This window comes from Corvus cornix, chromosome 15, assembly GCF_000738735.6.
Source record: "Corvus cornix cornix isolate S_Up_H32 chromosome 15, ASM73873v5, whole genome shotgun sequence".
Lineage (NCBI taxonomy): Eukaryota > Metazoa > Chordata > Aves > Passeriformes > Corvidae > Corvus > Corvus cornix.
The window spans coordinates 4486800-4504819 of record NC_046345.1 but is presented as its reverse complement, the minus strand read 5'-3'; the positions used below and the strand labels follow the sequence as shown (position 1 = coordinate 4504819).

The following is an 18020-nucleotide window of genomic DNA, read 5'->3' as shown; positions in this document are numbered from 1 at the left end:
CCAGGAACATCTCTCACACTGATGGCACCATATGTGACACCACACAAGGGCTCCTGCTTCTCAAACTTCCTTATTTCAGCACCTCTGGCAGGGTGGGAAATGCTAGAAAGCACCAACCGCCCCCAGCAGGAAGGTGCCCCTGGGCTTTGTTCCATGAGCTGATGGTCCTTAGCTCTGAGCTGCATCCAGAGAATGCTGTGGGGACCAGCAGGTGTATCCTGACCTTAGGATCACAATCACAGAGATTCCCAAACACCTCCAGTCGTCAGAAAACCCTGCCAGGCTCATCCTGCCTGCAGGTCTCAGACCATGTGGGCATGGCTGAGCTCATTATTCCATGGCAACAAGGTGCTCCAGGAGCCGGACACCTCACGCCAACCATGATGCTCAGGCATGACGGATTAGGAATAATTTTACAAGAGCAACATTCTTTTTCCTTCTAGACACAAATAAGGAGGAGATCTGGGAGGCACCACACACTCCACTGCAGTGCAAGCTGCACTGTGACATCTGGATGCCCATCACCCCACCTCTGGCCTGGGTGACCCATTCCCTGTGCTGGCCGTTGGGGAGCTTCACCAAAAACTCATGGAAGCCAGAATGGTTTGGGTTGGAAGAGACCTTCAAGATCACCCACTTCCACCCCCTGCCATGAGCAGGGACACCTTCTGCTCCAAGCCCTGTCCAACCTGGCCATGAACAATTCCAGGGATAAGTTTCAGGGATAAAAGAACTTCCAAAGATAAATAACCCTCCTGACTGGCAGTGCGATGCCAAAGTGATGCTGGGGGTCCCCAGGGAGGCCGAGCATCATCCAAAATCCATGCCCAGCTTGCCCAAACCCCATGCCCAGCTTGCCTGGCTGCGCAGGGTGCCCAGGTAGAGTGGAAAAAAACATCTCTGGGAAAATCCAGCTCATTAAACAAACACCCGGGGGCTGTCACAGCCTAACAAGCAGAGCTTTAGCAACTGATTTGTCTTCAGCCGGCAATGTTTAAAAATCCAACTGAGACCAGCAGAAAAATATCCACTCCCCTCTTTAAAACACACATTCATCACTTGAGAATCTTAATGCGTCTTTCCCAGCCGGAGAGGTCAAACACGCCTGCCTAAAGCAGGCTCATTAAATATACATTTAATCACGGTTTGGATTGAGAGACAAAGGCTGGGAGAGACAGGTGCTTTGCTGGAGTGACCTTTTGGATCCCATTTTAATGTAACTAGTTTACAGCTTATCTGAAAGGCCAGCTCCTGGGGAAGGCGAGCTGCAGCAAAACGGGGAAAGTAATTAGGGGGGGAAGGGCCGGGGAGGTTTGGGGGGACGACTGCACCATCCTCTGCCGCCGCCACGCTTCCCAGGCAGCTCTGCAACATTTGCTGAAGTTGGACTTATCAACCACAGAACCCAATTTAATTTGCTTATCTTGGCTCCTTCCTCCCCCTCTCCTCCCCTCCTCCCCGCTTCTCCTGCTCTTTTTAATTATCGGTTAAATAAATGTCTTTTTCAATAAGGGAAACAGCATCAAAGCGGGCGCTCGCCCCCGGGCACTTACACTTGCGCGGCTCCAGCGCCTTGTTGGGGCAGGGGAGGTGCTGGGCTGGGGGGTTCTGGGTCCTCTGCAGGCAGGCCAGCATGGTCCGGGCTTCCCTGCGGGCGCTGCCGCCCCACACCCTGCGAGAGAGGAGACACACGGTGAGCCAGGAACCTGCCACCACCCCTGCCACCACCCCCTGCCACCACCCCCATGCCCACCCAGCAGGGTCTCCCCGGCACTCGGTGCCTTTGCTCCTCTGGAGATAAAAAAGTAACTCGGAACGCCTGAAATGAATAGGGATGTATATAAAATAAATATGAGGGTCTCAGCGGGTGATTTGCGCTTCCTGCAGAGCTTTCCGCCCTTCCCGCTGGGAACGTGGCAGAGCTGGGGCGTCCCTCCGGCAGCGCCAGACCGCTCCGCCGGCGTGCCAGCCGGTGCCTCCCGGCACGGAGTGACCCCGGCCAAGGCTGGGGAAAGACGGTGTTAACATCCCACTCGGGGTCCTGGGATCTGTCACCAGTTCCCAGCTGGCATCAAAATCTGCTCGACAAAAGCTGGAGGGGTCAGGCCAAAGTCGTCGCTGCTGCTCATTGTATGTCCTTCCCCAGCCGCCACCGGGGCCCTGAGTTATAACCAGGTGCTGCTGGCACCCTCCCACTGCTCCAGCTGGTGCAGGGAGCGATATTCCCACTTGGAGAGGGCAGGGAGACGTAGGCAGGAGCAGAAGAAAAGCAGGCAGTGGTGCCCATCTGCTGGCGTCGCAGCTCCTGTGCTGTCATTCTCTGGCTGAAGGTTTGTGGATGGCTGGGGATCACAACTGGACATCGTGGACAGGTGTCACCGCTGGGTGCATCACTCCCTCTTCTCCACTGTGGGGGAATCGTGCCCTCCTGCAGCCGTCCGGGGTGTTTCCCGCATTTCCCGCATGTCCCAGTGCTGGCACCGGCGTGCAGGGGAGTGATGCGGTGGCCTCAGGCACGTGGTGGCCTCGGGCAGGCACTGGCAGAGCCCATGACCGAGAGCATCAGGAAACAAAGCATGGATGGATGCTCCCCGAGCTGTGCCCGGGGCTCTCCAAGCTCTGCTGGTTTCAATGTCACTCTTCAAAACACCTTCACAGCCACTGTGGGTGCAGACAATACTGCTCACTCCTGCTCTGTGACCTCCACCAGGTCCCAGGCTCTGGGATAATCCCTGAGATGGGATGCATGCAGGGTGTCCATGCCTTGACTGGGCTCATCAGGCCAGTCAAGGCCCCCCCAGCAAACCGGGGACAAGGAGAGACTCGTTGGCAAAAGGTGTGAGGAGGAGGAGGAGGAAGAGGAGGAGGAGGAGGAGGGGAGGAAGTCATCTAATACCGAGCAGGTGTCTGGAGAACCCAAATTGTGCTGTTTTCTCCTAATAATGAAGTATTCATGAGTAAAAGCCTTTTTCACTACTTTCTTAAGATACTAATTTCACAACAAGCGCCTTGTTACCATGCAATTATTCCAATCGTGCATTTCTCCCAGATTCCATCTGTCCTCGCGCTCTCTAAATGAAAGACAATCATGTAACCACCTTTCATTATTCACTATTTTACTTTCAGCAAAGGTACCCTGAAAGAAATGATTTCCTCTGAAAGGGACTTTTATTCAGTTTCAAAACCAATTTTCTCCTATTACTGTCTTAAAAAAAAAAAAGGAGGGGGGCAGGGAGGTGTTTTTATTTCATGCATTACATATCCTTTGTTAACGCAGCTCGCAGTAAAAGCAGCCGTATCCATTTTCTGGCTTCGATTTCTGGTAATTTTAAAATATGCCATTACAATCAGGCAGAAATTATACAGTTTGAAAAGAGAATGAAGTGCTTCTTATTCAGAGCCTGAGCGCACTTGACTGCCAGGAGTTCTCCTCTCCCCGCCGGGACTCGGGGTTCATTACGCAGCCCCGCTCCCGGCGCCTCGGCTCCCCCAGCACCAGCCCAGCGTCCGGATTTTCCATGACGGGAGCTGCCACCTCCATCCCTCATCCCCATCCCCATCCCTGTCCCTGTGGGGTGGCCCCGGGTCAAAGCACCCACACCCATCCGTGCAGGGGACGGATGACAGCACCGGCCCCTGCTGTACCTGAGCCTGAGCTCTCCACGGTGACCTCAGCGCTGGCGTCCCACCGGGTGTCACCATCTGGCCGATTAGCGGCGGACGTCACCCACTCCCCGTGCCCAGGCAGCTCCTCATGGGGACACTGACCCGTGTCCCCATCGGACAGGGGTGGCGTGGGCGGCTCGTGCCACTGCCGGATGCAGATCGGGTCCCTGGTGGTGTCTGGGGCATGTGGGGCCGAGAGCGAGGAGGAAGCACCCAGGGGGTCACCGAATCCATGTGCTGGCACAGGGAGGGTGTGGATGCAGCCTGTCCCAGGAGCTGAGAGCACCCTGAGGGCCCAGCAGGTCCCTGGGGACACCCCAGAGCTGGTACGGGTTGTCCCCTGCACTGCTCTCTGCGCCCTGCCACGCACAGCCCAGCTCCCTCCTGGAGCCATCCCGACCCTGACCACGGATCATCACCGGCAGCAGGCGGGAGAGGCGCGGGAGCCACGTGCCAAACTGAATAAAGCCACCTATTAATTCAGACCCTGCTGCTGCCCCCGTCTCCCGGCGTCTCGCTGCCGAGATGATTTTTCCGACAGCTACGCTGCGCCTCACCCCACCTTCACAGGCACGCTCGGAATCAGGAAAGCTCTGGTTCCACAACCCCAGAACAGCGTCCATCTGTCCACCCCGTCACCCTGCTGGGAGCCCCAAGTCCCAGAAGGCCCGTGGGCGAGCGGGTGGGCGCCTGGCACAATGGGCATCTGTGCCACGGTGGCATTTCGCTAATGCCGCTCTGAAAAGCCCCTGAATCAGCTGATGGGAATTGGGCGCTGGGCTGTCCAACGCTTAGCGCCGGCTTAGTTAGCTCCATCTGCATCTGAACTAATTCCAATCAGCAGGATCCGATTTAGTTCAAGCTGCTCTGGCTCTTTCGTGGTAGGAAAGGCAACACTCAGCAGTTTTGCTGGAACGCCCTGAGTCCGCATGGCCTCTGCCCGGGCTGTGCCCATGGACCCACCATCATCCAGCACTGGGGCACAGGGTGAGTCCCACCAAGAGTGGGGTCCCTTGGGGACATCTGGAGCAAGATCCCCCAGGAGCCCCAAGCCCACATCCCACAGCCCTGGCATCACAGAATCCCAGAATGGTTTGGGTTGGAAGAAACCTTAAAGCTCATCCAGTTCCACCCTCTGACATAGGCAGGAGCAGCTTGCACTAGACCAGGTTGCTCCAAGCCCTGTCCAACCTGGCCTTGATCACTTCCAGGGATGGGGGAGCCACAGCTCCATCCTTCCCCTCTCCCACCACTCCTTCCTGCCCCACACCCAGCTAATCCATCTCGACATCGCACTATTTATAAGCCCAAGGTCTTTGTGACTTTAATAAAAAACACCACCCTCTATGTCTAAAGCCCCAGTGATGGGAGGGTTTGGCACCTCCTCTGACATCAGCAGCTGATAAGTCGGGCTTATCTCCTCCGAGAGCCCTGAGAAGGTCCCTCCGGCGAGATAAGGCCAGCGCAGCTGTCGATAGAGGCTTTTGCAGGCGAGGATTTAGATAAAAGAAAATGTGACGGGAGGGGGGAGAAAAGAAAAAAGGAACTTTTAAAGTATCAGCCTGAAGTGGGTCTGTGCAGCTGCTGAGCTGTGGCAGGGCAGGGACGGTGAGGGACAAGGTCTTTGGTCACCATCCAGGCTCTGGTGGAACATGTCCAGATCCTTCTCCGGGTGTTATCAGGGTGCAATCCCATAAAAAGGGAGCTTCTGGGGTTAGGAGAGGAAGGGGGGGGCAGGACCAGGGATGCTGCAAAGCTGTTTGAGTCACACCATGGCCACGTCCCCCCTGGCTATTAAAAGCCAGCACGGGTTCGGCACAAGGACAGGTGAGGGGTCACCCTGGCCAGGAGAGGCACAGGAGGCTCCTGACAGTGCCAGACAGACACACGGACAGCGCAGGGTGAGGCCAAGGCTTGCAGCAACCAGAGAAACAAACCAAAAGCCCTCACTGGCCCCTGGTGTGCAACAAACCCGAAGTACAACTGGGAACACCCCTGTCCCTCGTTCCTCCATGCTGGGATGGAGGAGAATCCAACCACCCTGGCAGGGAGCTCCCCTTCCCCACAATCCTGGGGACATCAGAGCTCCCTCTCGCCACCCCCCGTCACTGCCACCACCACTGGTCCCACGGACACTGATTTCCCACCCGATGGCACCCTGAGAGGGTGAGGAGGTACCAGAGGAGGAAGGCTTCCCCCCTGCACACAGTGGATGCCCATCCCATTGCAGTGCAAGCAGGATTTTGGCTGATGCTGCTGTGCCAGCTCGTGCCCATCTCCCATCCAGATTTAGGGTGGAGGGGACGCAGCAATGCCACAGCTCTGCCCTAAAACGGGTGAGCACAGAAAGGTCACCCCACTGTGAATCATGGGGGAGCACCAGGTAAAATAAAACCCAAAGTTTGTCGCTGAAGGTGCCAGCGGTCACCCCATGACCTTCCCTCGCCCGACCTTCCCTCATCCCGCCCGGCTAATCCGCTCCCCTCCGCGTGCTCCAGCCCCGGGCCTTTCAGGGGGCCCTGTTAATAATTAAATGTTAATCTAAAAAGCAATTTTAGCTGCAGTGCTGCAGATCTGGTTAGAGATTACATTAGCATGTAAGAGTCAAGGGTAATTTTCTCTAACCCCTCTTGTGATCTTTAAAACCCGCAGATCTTAAAGCAACACCAGCTCCTCTGATTAAAATTGGAAGCTGGGGTTTGCGACGGATAATGATGCTGGAAGTGATTATTTTGCTGCTCAGGGTCTCGCTGGGATGTGGGGACTGTGGGGGCCTGGGGGAGCGACCCAGACCAGCCAAGTGGCCTCTCCCAGCCCCTGCCCTGTGGAGATACTGGGAAGGTGCCGAGGTGAGCCCAGGACCCGGTGCTGAGCAGAGCTGTGACACCCTGAGCATCCGCATTTCCCACTTCCCCAGAGCCCACTTTTACTCACAGACGAAACATTTTGCTGCCAGTAGGATGGTGCCTTTTTTGGGCTGCTGTGACACCAGGATGGCACAGAGCCCACCAGCTGTGGCACATTGCCAGGCACAGAGTGGCACTGGACCAGGACCCTCACTGCTGGCATCTTACAGCAGCATCTCATGTCTCTCCCACTGCCCCCAGAGATGAGGTTTCTGCTCTCGTGGCAGCCCCAAGGAGAAACCCTTTGGACTGTTCAAGAAAGTCAACATCAAAAAATACCCCAAAATAACCTTTTGTTCACAAGCAGGGCCAAAGGAACTGGGACAGGGCACAGCAAATCACCTCCTGAGCAGTTCCAAAGACCCTATGGAAGAAATACGGTATCAGATGTGTCCGTAACGATGGAATTTAAAAAAACCCCAACAATTTGAGTGCTGTTGAGCATTTGCAGACGTCCCCGCGCAGGGCTCGGGCGGCCTGGTTAAATTTATGTGTCAGCTTTAAGGAGGCCTCTCATCAAATGAGCTATTTTGGGCAGAGATTAAAGATCTATTTTCGCTGCGAGCGGGAACAGCTCTCGAACAGGTTAATAATGATTCTGGAAAGCCAAGCGCGCCTCCAGCACCCCAGGGCAGGGACTCAGAGCCCTGACTGGTGTTGGGGGGTTCCTGAGGCTCGCTGAGCCAGGAGGGTGGGAGACCACAGTGCAATATTGCCCCGGCCCACTGCCATCCTGCTGGGGAGGAAGGAACCCCGCGTGCTGCGGCGGGAGTCGAGCAGCCGTGGGTAATTGGAAGTGGCAGACACTGGCACGGTGCTGCTGAGAAGGTCATTACGTAGGACTGGGAACGAAATGCCAGGAGCGAGGGGGGAGCGGCCCCGTTAGCAAAGGTCAGGGCCCCGCTCGGGTGCCGTCGGTGTTTTTGGCAGGGCTCAGTCCTGGCTGCGTGCACCGAGGTCCCGGAAGGGCCAGCGCGCAGCGGGTGGGCAGGATCCGCCAGGTCCTGCCAGACATGTACAGACATGTCTCCTTGGATGTGGCACCAGCTCCTCAAAGCAAATCCTCCCTGATCCGACACAGTCATGCCATGCCTTCCTCCCTGCACACGGATCGGGAAGAGGGGGTGAGGGGAGCCGTCCGTCATGGATGCTCGGGATGCTCAAGGGCTTTCGGTCCCAGCCGCAGCACAGACATGGGATCAACCAACAGAAAAGCCAAGTGGCTCCATGGAGCAGCAATTAAAAGCACTCTAGACCCCAACAGGCCAGGAGTCAACCCCAGCATGGGCAACTCGCAGCATCCATGTCTCCAGCTGAGACCCAACCAGCTCAGCAGAGACCGAAGCTCCCCATCACAGCTCCTGCGCCATCCTGGCTCACTCCTGCCCCATCCCAGGGGTTTGATTGTCCCCTGCAGTGACAGTCCCTGTGCTCCCACGGTCATGGTGCCCCGTCCAGCTGCCCCACACTCGGCAGCCGGGCTCGCTCCACTCCATAATTACAGCCCCAAGTGCCGGAGCTGTGAAAGAATCTGACGAGGAATCCAGGGTAGATCGCGCTGCTGAAATTACTATAATCAAAGGCTTTCACAAAGGCTTCAAATGCAACCAATTACCCTGAAAGGCGAGGCAAGAAAGAAAACAAATTAACATGTTTGCACAGAGCCTCGACGCGGCGCACACATCGCCCCGCGCCGCCCTCGACCCGGCCGGCCGCTGCTCTCCACCCTCGGTCCCGCTCCCCATCCCTGGCTGCCCTCTCCTCATCCCTGGGTAGCAGCTCCCCATCCCCACGGCTGGTCCCTATCCCACATCCTGCTCCGCTCGCAGCTGCACACAAAGGGGCTCTGTGCCCGTCCCTCGCCCCGCGGCCGCCCACTGCCCCGCCGGCACACAAAAGCCCTGCCTGTGCCACGGCCGGCTCCGGCGCAGGCTCGGGGGCTTGCCAGGGTGGCCTGGGGAAACCTCCCTTGCTCGCTCCCTCCCTCCTCCCCCAGGGCTGGAGGGGTCCCCAGGCCAAGGGAGGGGAGGGGGCTCCTCAAAGGAAACCCATTGAGCGACAGCTGGGGAAGCCTCTCACGGCGGGGACCCCCCACCCTCCTCTCCTTACATTGCACTTCGTCTGCGCTGCAGGTCTGGGGGAAAAAAAGGGGGGGGGGGGGAAAATCAACTTCTTCCTTTTAATATTTAACGTGAGTCCATCACCCTCAGTCTATTTGGTAACACAAAGCTCTGGAGATTTAAACCCTTCTCACCCGGAGAGATGGAAATGAATGGTGCTCTTTAATGAGCTGGTTCAGCAGAAAAGATAGATTTCCAAGATTACTGTAGGAATTCTTATAATTGATGTGTACTTTTGTAACAAGGATTATACCACCATCCGGTCAAGTAATTCCAGCTCTTCCCCCCCTTCTCCCAAGCTCACCCTGCTTTTGGAGTTCCCTGGGGAGAAGGACCAGGCTGTGTCCCCGTGGGAAGAAAGCAACTCGGGAGGGGGAGGAAGAAAAAGACAAAGAGAAATTAAACAGGTTTTTCTTATTTACCCATAGACAACCTAACGCAGCCACCGAATGGGAAAATAAGGCATCTCTCCAGATTTCTCTATTTGTTTTACAAATCCCTACTTTCCCCACCGATCCGAGGCCGGATGAGCCGCTGAATGCCGAGTAATTAAAAGGAACAGAGAACAATACTCAGCGCTGCCGAAGAACACGGAGTTTCCCTCAGATGTTTATAGCAATTGTATGAAAATGTACCAGGCGGGATGGGGAGAGCTGACAGCCGGGATTGGGAGCAGCCGGGATCGGAGCTGGCTGCCTCCCCCGCCTGATTGGCATTAATTGTGCGCGTTTGCAAAGCAGAACGGAAAGTCTGACACGAGCTGCGAGCCAACATTTCTTTCTAATAGTCTTAATGATTACGACGAGAGCTGATGATCATCGCGGGGTGTTAATAGCCCGGAGAGCGGCTCTACGGCTGCTCCCGCTAGGGACAAGCGGGGATGTCCCAGCCCAGCTCCCCAGGGTGGGCTGGGGTGTCATGGGATGAGCTCAAGCGGTCCCATGCAGCCACGCCACTGCCTGTCAGGCTGTAAAACCCTGACAAGGGGACAGGAAGGACAGGGAGGGGACAAGAAGGACAGGGAGGGGACAAGAAGGACACGGAGGGGACAAGAAGGACACGGAGGGGACAGCAGCCTCCTGCTCCATCCCCAGGCTCTGTCCCATCGGAGGGGTGGCTGCAGGGGCGGGGAGAACGTGCCCCACAGTGAGCCCCCTTTGCAGCAGGAGTGTCCCCATGCTGGGGGCAGCACTGGGCCACCCTGCTCCCAACAGGTGCCCCAAACCAGCTGCCACAGCCCCGTCCCCAGCAGGTACCACAGGAGGGGCTGGGGGTGCTGCCCTGGGGAGCGAGGAGAGCGACTGCAAAGAACCCACCGAACAGCAGAGCCCGTCATTAGCAGCTGATTAATGAAACCCGAGCTTTCTCTTTACAAGGCTGTTTCTCCGGATGTCCTTGAGTTTCACTGCTGCAGAGGCGAGCGGGAGGTGGGTGGGTCGGCTCGGGAACCAGCTCGGGCTGCTCCGAGCACGGCACAGACAGAGCCAGATGCTCACGAAAACCCTGCACAGCCCCGGCCCGGCCAGGTTTACACGGGAGGAAAAATCAATGGCCATCGATCCGCAATACAAAGGCACCGCGGCGCTGGCAGACGGCAGGCGGCTGCCATCTGACCGGGGCTGTGCAGGGGACACTGCGGGGGTCACCTCGCTGGGGACCGCGCTGACAGGGGACACGGCTCGGGGTCACATTGCTGGGGACCAGAGTGCCCAAGGAGGGGACACAGCTCGGGGTCACCTCACCGGGAACTGCGGTGCGCACTGGGGGACACGGCTCGGGGTCACATTGCTGGGGACCAGCTGCCCACCGTGGGACACAGCCGGAGCACAGCCAGCAGCACCGATGGTCATCCCACCCGCAGCAGGTCCCTGCGGGCAGCGAGCAGCACGGCCACAAACCCTCGCAGCAGCAGCAGCAGCCGGGGCACATCCACGGTGTGTGGGTGGCCCTTGGCCGTGTCCTTGCCGGGACACGGCTGTCACCCGCTCAGCCTCCCCCAGCTGGATGGAGAGACGGCCTCAGCCCGGCTCTGAGCTGTTTGATTTGTTTTATCATCCGCACTGGCCAACAGATCACTCAGCTCTGGGCTTTCTGAGCTCACTAATAATTGTTCCCTGATGAAAAGAAATCGAGACTCGGTCCCTTTCTTCTTTCCCCCCCGCTCTTTCCAAAAAAAAAAATGTCCGTAAAGAAGAGCTATAAAAATGGCTTGTTATCTCACCTAGCGAGGCTCGGGCTGTATGTTATTGCTAATTGGGTATAACATCCTTGTCTTGTTCTGCTCTCTGAAGCTAAATCAAGAAAGCACCACTGCTGCGAACTAATTATATCTCTGGACTGCAGACTCCAGCTTGTCTTCCCCTTTATTGAGTTAAAAAATGGTCACTAACCTTAATCTCTCATATTCCCAAGAATTAGGGCTGCTGGAAACCCACCACTTCCACCTGCCTCCTGGTCTGTGCTGGGAAAGATGGGGCACGTGGCCTGATGAAGAGTTTGTGCTGCTCTGGGATGCAGCCCTGAGCCAGAGCCTGGAGCTGCCCAGTCCTGTGGCATCCTGTGGCACCGGAGCACTGTGACCACCATGGACACTGCTCAGGTCCATGTGCCACTGAGTCTTTCTCACATCCAGCTCAGAGACTCCCTGTGCTGCACACACTCCAAGACTGGCCATCTCTCCTCCTTACAGGAGACTCTAAGCTTCTTTCACTGGGACGTTTTTAAAATCTGCCCCCCCAGCACTCCCAGGCTTGGCAGCTGTGGGCAGATGTGAGCACGGGGGTCATGTGCGCAGAAACCGAGGGGAGCAGATCCTGCTCCAGTTCATCCATGTCGGCTCCCAGTCCCAGCCCAGGATGGACCCCCATGAGCCTGTTAAAGCTGCTGCTCACCCCCGGGTCCTCGATGGGAGCAGGGACCCTGTGGCCACCCAGCTGTGCCACTACAGGTGGCTGTGGACAAATCTCTCTGGTTACTGGCATGGCTGCACCCTCTCGCACTCCAGCCACAGCACAGACCCCAGGGGACAGGACAACCAGTGCCCCAAAGGTCACTGAGATGAGCAGGACAGCTTGGGCCACACAGGACAGCCCTGTTCCTTCCTGTCCCAGCAACTCCCTTAGCACCAGCAACCTGGGATCAGAAATACCAGCAGCAATGTGAGGCTGTGGGACAGGAACCGGAGCAGTGGCACTGAGCTCAGCATCCTGCCCAGCTCCATCCCCCTGCCCATGGGCACAGATGGTGTTACTTTCCAAAGGCAAAGTCAAACTCCAGCTCTCCCCGAGAGCCAAGAGCATCCCTTAAAAAAAATTGATACTTCCCTGACTATTAATTAACCTGAACCACTTAAAACTGCCTTCAATTTGTCAGGTTTAACTGCCAGCTCTTCTCGGTAAATCAAGCGTCGCGTGCAGATGGAGGCTGCGCGTGCGAGGCGGCGGCGAAGGAGCAGGCGGGGAGAGGGGCACCCTGTGCCATGCTCTCCATCCTGCCCCCTGAGAGCCCCGGGGATGATATTCACACCCCACAATTAGCCAGGACACGGTATTAAACACACCAGGCAGGCAGGAGCAGGCAGGGCAGCCAGCAGGGCTCGGAGCACCCCACACCGCAGCCTTCCCGTCTCCCCCCACGGCGCCCTTGTCGTGCAGCCAAGGCTGAATTGGAAAGCAATATGAATATTTATCTCTGACAGCGAAATCTCCCCGCTGCAGGGTATTAAGGCTTTATTAGTGTGTGGTTACCAGCCACGCTAAGCCAGCCCCTGCTCTTGCCGGGAGCGCAGAGGGATGACCTACAAGAGGCAGATGGCAAAGCCTTGGAGAGCCCCCAACGCTGGGACGTGCCTCCTGAGAAGGGGGCTGTGCCCCCCCAGTCCCATGCAGGGAGACAGTCAAGGTCCCCCTACCAAAGCCTCCTCCTCACCCAGCACCAGCCCCTCCGAAACGCCTCCCCAGGCTGGGGCCGTCCCCCCGCCCCTGCAGCTCTCGCCGTTTTGGGTTAAAACGCTGATGTATTCTCTCTTTAGCAAAAGGAGTCCCAGGGGCTATAAAAACTCCCAGCAGGCTCCTGTCAGTCTCAGGTCATTAACTTTCTTTCATTGGGAGTTTGTTTACAGCCAGCCATAAATAGCGGCGCCCGCGCTGCTCACTCGCCAGCAGGACGGGACAGGATGGGATGGGATGGGATAGGATGGGATGGGACTGCCCATGCAGGGGGGCCCAGCACCCCAGGCTCCAAGGTGTGGGGGCCAGCACTCGCTCTCCTCTATCAATTTTTCTCATGCCCCGCGTTTCCCTGCACCCCATCCTGCTCGGCACAGCACTGCCCACGGCACCATGTGCCACGGAGCCACCTCAGCCCTGCAAATTGATGGAGTCACCTTGTGCGCGGCCTGAGGGAGCCAGAACGTGCCTGCGGCTCAGTCCTGGCCTTTCCTGGAGGAGGAGGAAGGAGGCAGCTGGCTGGAGCTGTCCCTGTGGGTGACCTGCCCCGAGTCCTGCCCCACACCCTCACCCAGCCCAGCCCCTGTGCCTGTCACAAGCACCAATCTCATGTCAGGAGCTCTGCGTGTTTGGGGTGACCCAGTCCCAGTGCACAGAGCTCTGGGGGGACCCCAAGACCCCTCATCTCACCACGGCCTGCACCTCAGAGCTCTGCTTTGCCAATAGCACAGACAGAAAGAGGAAATCGAGCGTGCCACTGGCACGGCTGGCACAGCACTCCTGCCAGGATGCTTCCCACACGTGGCTCCTCTGCACCCAGGCACACGCGGGACAATCTCAGAGCACCCACATCCTGCTGCCTGCCCAGGATGGGCACCCATGGCCCTGCTGATGCCTCCAGCACCAGCAGCTCACCCTGAACCCTGCTGATGCCTCGGCAGCTCCAGTGTGCCACTCGGCTGGGATCCTGCTGGATGCAGGTGCCCAGGGCTGGCACAGGTGCTCGGGAGCTTTATTTGCCGTGGCTAATCAATCATCAGCTGGGGCTTCCACGGTTCCACAGGTACTCCCAGCAAAGCCCCAGCACTCCCTGCATGGGGGGGGGGGGCTGAATGGGAGCCTCAGCCTGTCCCCTCACTGGCACAGCCAGCTCCCCGTGCCACCCCCAACAGCCCCACGCCGGCACAGATGGCTGGAATGGGGACTTGGTGGCACAGCCCGCCCCATGCCTCATCCCAGGCTGCAGAGGGGGGTCCTGGGGGTCCACAGCTGCAGCCAGCCGGGTCTGGCAGCAGCCTGGAGCCCACCTCGTGTTGTATTTCACGGGTTGGCTGCAGGACCAGCCCACGGACCAGCACCAAGCCAGTCTGTGCACTGGGCTGAGGGATTAAACCCCAAACTCACACACGGCGACTCGTGCTCTTCCACCCACCCCTAGCTGAGCAGGGACTTGCCAAAAATCCCAGCCTCATCCCCGCCAGTGTCCCGCATCTATGGAAATATCTCTATTTTAACCCATATACTCGCCCAACCTGTAATCAGAGCAACACAAATAGCCCCTGCTTCCCATGTAAATTAAAAACACCCATTAGGCAGATTTCAAAAGATGTCAGTAGGCTTATAATTATACACGACATCCTTCCGAGATAAAAGCGATTACCGGGGATGCAAATCACTTAGCAACCAATCAGTGCCCCCAGAGTGCGGAGCACTGACCAGCCATCCATTTTCGCCTCGTCCTTTTATTCCCTGCATCGAGCAAATACAAACACAGATAAAGAGAGGCACAATAGCTCTTGACACGCAAATAGGTTAACATAATAAAGCCAGCTTTAGCCGGCTCACTCGAGGGAGAAAAGCAATTCTCAGGCAAGCAGGAGGTAATAAAACAGGGCTTTTGTGTTCCTGGCTCCCATTCTCACCCCTGCGCCAGCTTTGCTGCATTAGCTGATAGGCATCGTGGTTTGATTGAATTACCTTTCATGAATATTAGCTTTTTGAGGAATGCGCAGGCAGAAGAGAAAGAAGAAATGTCTTATTTTTGCATGCATGCGCCTGCTGCAGACGGACATGCGGCGGCAGATGCCAGCGGGGGCCGGGAGAGGGGTCCCGGCAGGTGCAGCCCCCGGCCCACCCCGCCAGCTGCAGCATCCCCAGCTTTGGGGGGGTCACACACACACAATCCCTCCATCCCAGGGTGAGACACCACCAGCAAAGGATCTTACCCAGGGATACATACCCTGCTGTCCCCACAAGGAGCCGTGGGACAAGGAGGCTTCTGCCATCACCCCCCACACTCAGGACCCCGCATCCCTGCCCGTCGTAGCCCGACAGCCGGAGGGGGCTGGGGTGGGCCGGCTCCCACCATACATTCCCGAGCCCACCGCTCCCTGTGCCGCAGGATCACGCCGGAAAGGGAGCGGGGCTGCCCGGCTTCACCGCAGATTTTCCCACACAAGTTGAGGCCACGCAGGAAACCCGCTCCAGGCAAAAATTAACTCCGCCGCCTGGCAGGGATGCAAACGCCCGGCACTAATGCCGCACGCACGGCGGGGAGCGCGGGGGCAGCGCGGGGACGGCGGCGGGCAACGGGGCACCCGGCTCGGGGCGACCACCCCGCGGGGTGGTGGCACCGGAAGACCCTCGGTACCGGAGCCAGAGCCCTTCCCCGGGCAGGGCAGCAGCCTGCAATTAAAAACCAGCCCCGGGAGGGAAGGGGCTCCTCCGCAGCCTGCTCAGGGATGGATGAATTTCAGGTTCAGACAACCAGAGGGGCTAAAAAACTGAGGTGACGTGGCCTCAGCAGCCTGGCAGCAGCCGCTCATGTCCTCCTTCCATGGGCTTCCCTGCTCCAGCCTGAGGGTAAATATTCACACCGAGATATTCCAATTTTTAACGACACGCTTGGCTGAAACGGGGCCCAGCTCGCAGCCGGTGCTGCCCCGGCATCAAGAACGTGCCCTACTGGTACCGCCTCTCAAACCAGCAGGAAAGCTGTTCCCGAAGCTGGGAAAACAAGCCACGTTCCCACAGCCCGGGAATGGTCTTCCCTTCCCCTGCTCTACACACAAGGTCAGCAGAAGGCACCGCGGCAAGAGCTTCCCTCTCCTTCTGCCACGGCTTCAAGGCGGCCTGACCCGACCGCACCCGGCTCCCCGGCACCGCCAATCCACTCCTCAAAGTTTTATGGATCCTTCATAAGAAAAATCCCTCGCAGGATGCCGGGTGCGCTCTGCCAGTGACATTTCCCACCTCACCGCCCAGCACCACAGCCTGGGTGTGAGCGCTTTGCCAGCCGGGGTCCCACCAGAGCGGTGTCCACGTGTGTGGCCACTGACCAGCGACATGTGGCCGGCACACTGGGCAGTCAAACCCCACCACGGGGGCATGAGAAGGTGTAAAACCGCCAAATCCCACTAAATTATCCCGAGAACGACGCTGGACGCTCCTCATGGAGAGAGGGGCCACGCGGCTCTGTCCCCACGCCTGCAGAGCCCCACGGCCACTCTGCCCTCCATAAAAGGTCATCGCCCACTGGGGCAAGCTGCCTGCAGCCTCTGGACAAGAGCATCCCGAGCAGGAGGATGCACATCTAAATACATACATATAAAATTATACCTATATATACACGCACAAGTAAACACGAAACGAAAACCTCCCTACGGAGATCCCGACAACCAGAGCCGGGCAAACCACAACTGCCCGACGCCAATGAATTCATCCCTTGGCAAACACCAAGCACGGCTGGAAAACTTTGCCACTGCCTCTCCTCGGAAATACCCCGCAGGGCCGGAGCCGAGCCCCAGTTGCAGCCGGGCCCTGCGGCGAGCTGTGCCGTGCCGCCGCCGGCTCGCTGCGTCCAGGCCCTGCCTCTCCAGCCATTAAATCTCCACGATGTGACGGCTCTCCCCGGAGCTGGATTGGGATGCTGGGGCTGAGCTGCTGGCACCGGCAAGACCTCGTTTCTGTCGGGGACCGAGCCGGAGAGGCGGCACAGCCCGCTCGTCCCCGGCTGGAGCCTGAGGCCGCCCCGGTGGACGCCCAGCCGTGCTGCCCAGGAGCTCTCGGGGACCACGATGCCTCGTCCCCGGTGAATCGTATTCCCAGCGCCGATGGTCCAGAAGATGCCACAGGGATGCTCCCTCCGCAGCGGAGCTTTTTCCAGAGGGGATTTTCCCCGGCAGAGCCTCCTGACCCGGCGGAGGCAGCCAGGGAGACCGGTGTTAAATAAACCATCGCTGGGTGGGTCCTTCTTCCCTCTCCTTTGTGACCGGCGGGATCCACACCAGCGCGGGGTCCATGGCGGGGTCCTGCTCTGCCACCACCCGCTCCGGTGTCGCTGTGGGCTCGGGCGCTTTCCTGCCCGGGAAGGAGGAGAAAAACCCTTTTTTTTTTTTTTTTTTCCCAGGCGAAAAGGGGCAGAAAAGGGTCGCAGCAAAGGCGGCAGCTCCCGGTCGGCTCCCCCTGGAAGTGTCTCAGCTTTCCTCCTGGAGGCACCCGTGGATATTTTATTTCCACTTATGAGTCAGGCGACCCAAAAAGCCATACAAAAAAACCAAAAATCGGATGAAAAAAAACCCCAAAAAAACCAAAAGTTGTTCCCGTTCCTATCCGGCAGCGACGGGAGAGCCGGGCCCCGGCAGCGGCGGCTCCGCGGGCACCACCGGGCACCGCGCTGCGGCGGCACCGCCTCCGCTGCGCTCCGGGAGCCGCCGGAGTCCCCCGGTCCCCGCGCCCCCGCCCGGTAACCCCCCCCGATCTCCCCGGTGCCCGGACCCCCGTTACCGTCAGAGCTGGATCCGGGCCGGCTGCGGGCGCTGCGGTGCGGGGCGCGCCGGGCCGCCCCCCCCGGGCCGCGCAGCAGCAGCGGCGGCGCCCGCCCGGCCCCGCGCCCCGCCGGCGGCCCGCCCCGCCCCGTGCGCGGCCAGCGTGCGGGGTCCCGGCGCTCGGCCCCGGGGGACGGCGGAGGGCGACGCCGGGAAGGGGGGTGGGGTGGGCGGCGGGGGGGGGGGGGGGTGGAGAAGAGCAAAAATATCCGGTGAGGAATAAAAAAAAAAAAAAAAAAAAAAAAAAAAAAAAATTAACCCCAAATCCACCCGGCGCGGCTGGGCTGGGGCGGCGCGGCGACCCCGGGGAGCATCACACCGCGGCTGCCCCGGTTCCTTTGTGCGGCGGCGGTCGGTGCCCGGCGGGGCGGGGCGGGGGGGGGGGTGTCGCGGGGGGCAGCGGCGGCGGCTCAGCGCTCCATGGCGGCGGCGGCGGCGGCGGCGGGCGGGGGTCGCGGCGGGGCGGGGCGGGGGGCGCTGGCGGGGCGGCCCCGGCTCGCGGCTCCCGCCCGGCGCGCGGCTGCGGCGGCTCTGAGCGCCCCGCGCGGGGCCCGG

The 18020-nt window shown here is 58.9% G+C and overlaps 1 protein-coding gene across 1 annotated transcript in view; it reads right to left on the bottom strand.

The window, feature by feature from the left end:
* The window catches only part of FAM222A (family with sequence similarity 222 member A), a 29062-nt gene extending 11725 nt beyond the window's left edge, over positions 1–17337 (bottom strand). Inside the window, 2 exon segments of the mRNA XM_039561175.1 lie at positions 1554–1672; positions 1754–17337. Of these exon segments, the coding sequence (XP_039417109.1) occupies positions 1554–1635 (82 nt within the window). The 5' untranslated portion in view covers positions 1636–1672; positions 1754–17337.
* Between the last annotated feature and the right edge of the window lie 683 nt (positions 17338–18020).